Below are 3,415 nucleotides of genomic sequence, written 5' to 3'. Positions count from 1 at the left end.
TAAAAATCTGAACAAAAATTTATGAATGGTACTTTTTCACAGCGAAATGGAATAAATTTTTTTTTTCTAACTATATATGAGGAAAACAACTGATTCCGCGATTTCCAGATTACTGATGAATAATAAAGAGGATATACAATAATTATAAACTATGTAAGTTGATTACAGCGTCATTTATATCTTAATGTTTAACCAACAACACACGATACTGGTTTTTTACCTTGTAATGTGAATGTCGAGTTGTAGGTAAATGCATCGTCGGTACAGATCCTTTCTTTACTCTGATGAGAGATCGAGGCACTGGTTGATTCAGCAATTCATACATCAAATTCCTTTCAAATGCATCAGCTTCAAAGTGTTTACTACATATCTGAGCGTTTTCCCTATTAATAAGATCTCGTTTGCACAGCTGAATCCACGTTTTCGTTGTAATGATGTCCTTAGGGAATTTTTGAAAAGTGAGATCCTTACTTTTTCCTCTATATGAGAAGCACCCGAAAACTGCACAATTACTGGGCATTTTGTTATACAGTATATAAAACAGCTTTAATCAGCAAGGCGGAAGTGTACACCACGTTTGCTTGTAAACAACTGCTGGGTCAGGGGTGATCGACCTTTGGTGTGCTTGGGTGGAAATAGTCTATAGGCCTTGGCCGCACCTATAAGTCCTGCCTACGTCACAGTCTGTACCTGCGCAGAAGAGTCATATTTTTGGTCGGGGTTGAGGAGACCTCCTTAATCTATAGACCTTGGGTAAACGTATAGCGTATACGCTCCTGCCTATGTGCGCAAAACCACTTTTTCACTTCTGCGCCACTTAGGTTCGGCTTCTGTGCGGAAATTTACCCAGCACCAGTTAATTAGACCAGAGACACAGCCGAAGAAACAACACACATTGTCCTTTCTCGCCGCTTTCTAGAAATCGCCATTTTTGTTTTTCCTGATAGCGTATACACTACATGTTTACTTGGTAAGTGACTGTGATTGATTTTCACAAGTTTTACAATATTGATTACAATATATTTATTTCTGTGAATAGTGTTTTGATACCTATAGTGAACGTTGATAGATGATTTGAGAACATGATGCTAATGGTATATTGGATGTAGGATTACCATCTATAGTTTAATCTAGCTAATATTAGTAATGTGTTTTTTTTTCTCTTTTTTCAGTTTCTATCATGGCACACAGAAATCTTTCTGAAGAGGAGATCTTCATGAGATTGTTCAGCACTGATGACCTTGGAAGCGATACAGGGGTTGATGATGACGAAATAGAGGTAGATAGTACGTGTGAGGACGATTATGACATGGAAAATGAGAACAACTTCCCAGCGACGATGGCCGATCCTCCTCAAGATATTTCTGTCGAACCATCAGCTTGTTTGGCATTTGATGAACCACCTGCAGTGCCTTCCACTTCATTCGCAATGCCTTCTCATTTGTCCGCAGTGTTTTCTTTGTCAGCAGCGCCTTCTCCTTTGTCAGCAGTGCCTTCTTCTTCGTCAGCAGTGCCTTTTTCGTCAGCAGTGCCCCCTTTGTCAGCAGTGCCTTCTTCTTCATCAGCAATGCCTTCCCCTTCGTCACAGTGCCTTCTTCGTCAGCAGCGCCTTCCATTTTGTCAGCAGGACCTTCCCCTTTGTCAGCAGTGCCATCCCTTTTGTCATTACTGCCAACTGCGTAGGCAGTGCCTTCTTCTTTGTCAGCAGTGCGATGGATCTATGTTGTCCTTGGGCATACTACAGACTCACCCGGACTGGCCTTCAAAGGGATCTTGCAGTATGTATCCAAAGTGTATTTGGCCCCGTGCAACAGCTCCCCAGGCAACAAGAGGAAGATGCAATAAAGACAGAAAAGCCACAAAGATGCCATATCTGTCGTCGTTCGTCAACAGCTAGGACGAAGCTGTTGTGTGTCAACTGTAAAAAATCTTCTTGTCATCGTCATATTAGGACACTTTGCACTGAATGTAGCCCAGAATGGTTAGTTTTCATTATTTTCTGTTTTATCTTAAAGTTTTCTACAATTCTAGCAATAATTTGCGGATATTATAGGTCACATAGACTGGAATATTGTAAATATGAAAGAGGAAAATTCATTATCGGCGCTAGTTATTTTTTTGAATTTTTTTAAAAAAATAGTTAACTTTTCAAATTTCAGGATTTTCATATAGCATCTTATTTATCTATTATTGAAATTTTATGTATACAATTTTCAGCAGTCTCAGTTTATAATTTTTATTAGAAAAAAATATTTTTGTCACATGTAACTTTTTTTTTCATTACTAAAAATTTCCCCCTTTTTCTTTTCTTTCCAGGTTTTTCAGTTTTAGTCTAGGAGGTTCATCTTTCAACTGAAAATGCACTGAATGTAAAATGGTTAGTATTCATTATTTTCTGTTTTATTTTAATATTTTTTACAATTCTAGCAAAAATTTTCGGATATTATAGGTTACATAGACTGGAGTAGTGTTAATATGAAAGAGAAAAATTCATTATCGGCTCTAGTAATTTTTTTTTAATTTTTTTTTTAAATAGTTAACTTTTTTCATTTCAGGATTTTCATATATCACCTTATTTATCTATCATTCAAATATTATGTCTACAATTTTCAGCAGTCTCAATTTATAATTAATATTAGAAAAAAATATTTTTGTCACGTAACTTTTCTTTCGTTACTAAAAATTTCCCCCCTTTTCTTTTCTTTCCAGATTTTTCAGTTTTTAGCCTAGGAGGTTCATTTTTGTACTGAATATGCCTCAGGGATTCCTGAAACTACCATTAGGCTGTTTTGAACAAGTAGCAAGGACAAAGGCTCCCAGGGCCCGGAGAGTGGTAGTCTCTCAAAATCAACAAAAGTTTTCAGGTCTCAGTTGATAAAAAATCATTAAGTTACTTCCATGTTTTTTATTAAGTATATCCTAGTTGTAGATAGCTAGAATTATATGTATAAAAAGTTCATAAAAAAATGCATTACCATAACTACCAAGTGAAGTTGAAACAAGCGGTAGCATATATGCCTCACGTTTACCTGTTACGTTATCGATTTAGACGTTTACCTGTCCAGGGTTAAGCGATGGTCATTTTCAGGCAAACTATTTGAGCGATGAGTAGTTTAATCGATGAATAGTTAAGTGAAGAGCAGTTTAAGTGCCTCTAAAAGCCATAAGATAGTCCTGGTATCTGGCAAGAAATTGATATTGAGCATTTTAAGTACTTATACATTAAAACATCAAGGAAATCTTTTTATTAAAGAGTGAACGAGACATAGCAAGTTGTAATTTATTTATATATAAAATAGATTATGCAACTCTATGTGCAATTGCATGGTGATGTAAAGTAGATAATGGCAATGGATGATTAAACACAACTTTGAATAACATAAATTACAATAATTGTACGGAAAAGGTGAGCATT

General features: G+C 36.0%; 1 protein-coding gene across 1 annotated transcript; it reads left to right on the top strand.

The window, feature by feature from the left end:
- Positions 1–774: 774 nt before the first annotated feature.
- On the top strand, positions 775–2,846 carry LOC137637487 (uncharacterized). Its single transcript, XM_068369666.1, has 4 exons — positions 775–970; positions 1,173–1,981; positions 2,317–2,377; positions 2,710–2,846. Exon 2 carries the CDS (start codon positions 1,181–1,183, stop codon positions 1,895–1,897), a length of 717 nt encoding a protein of 238 aa, XP_068225767.1. The 5' UTR covers positions 775–970; positions 1,173–1,180; the 3' UTR covers positions 1,898–1,981; positions 2,317–2,377; positions 2,710–2,846.
- Positions 2,847–3,415: the final 569 nt, after the last annotated feature.

The sequence above is a fragment of the Palaemon carinicauda genome, unplaced genomic scaffold (assembly GCF_036898095.1).
Source record: "Palaemon carinicauda isolate YSFRI2023 unplaced genomic scaffold, ASM3689809v2 scaffold783, whole genome shotgun sequence".
Classification (NCBI taxonomy): Eukaryota; Metazoa; Arthropoda; class Malacostraca; order Decapoda; family Palaemonidae; genus Palaemon; species Palaemon carinicauda.
The sequence above is the reverse complement of the archived record's forward strand: the minus strand, read 5'-3'. Positions and strand labels throughout refer to the sequence as shown.

Excerpts from the sequence above, each read along its gene's own strand:
- LOC137637487 (XM_068369666.1), top strand. The coding sequence starts at position 1,181 with ATGGCACACAGAAATCTTTCTGAAGAGGAGATCTTCATGAGATTGTTC.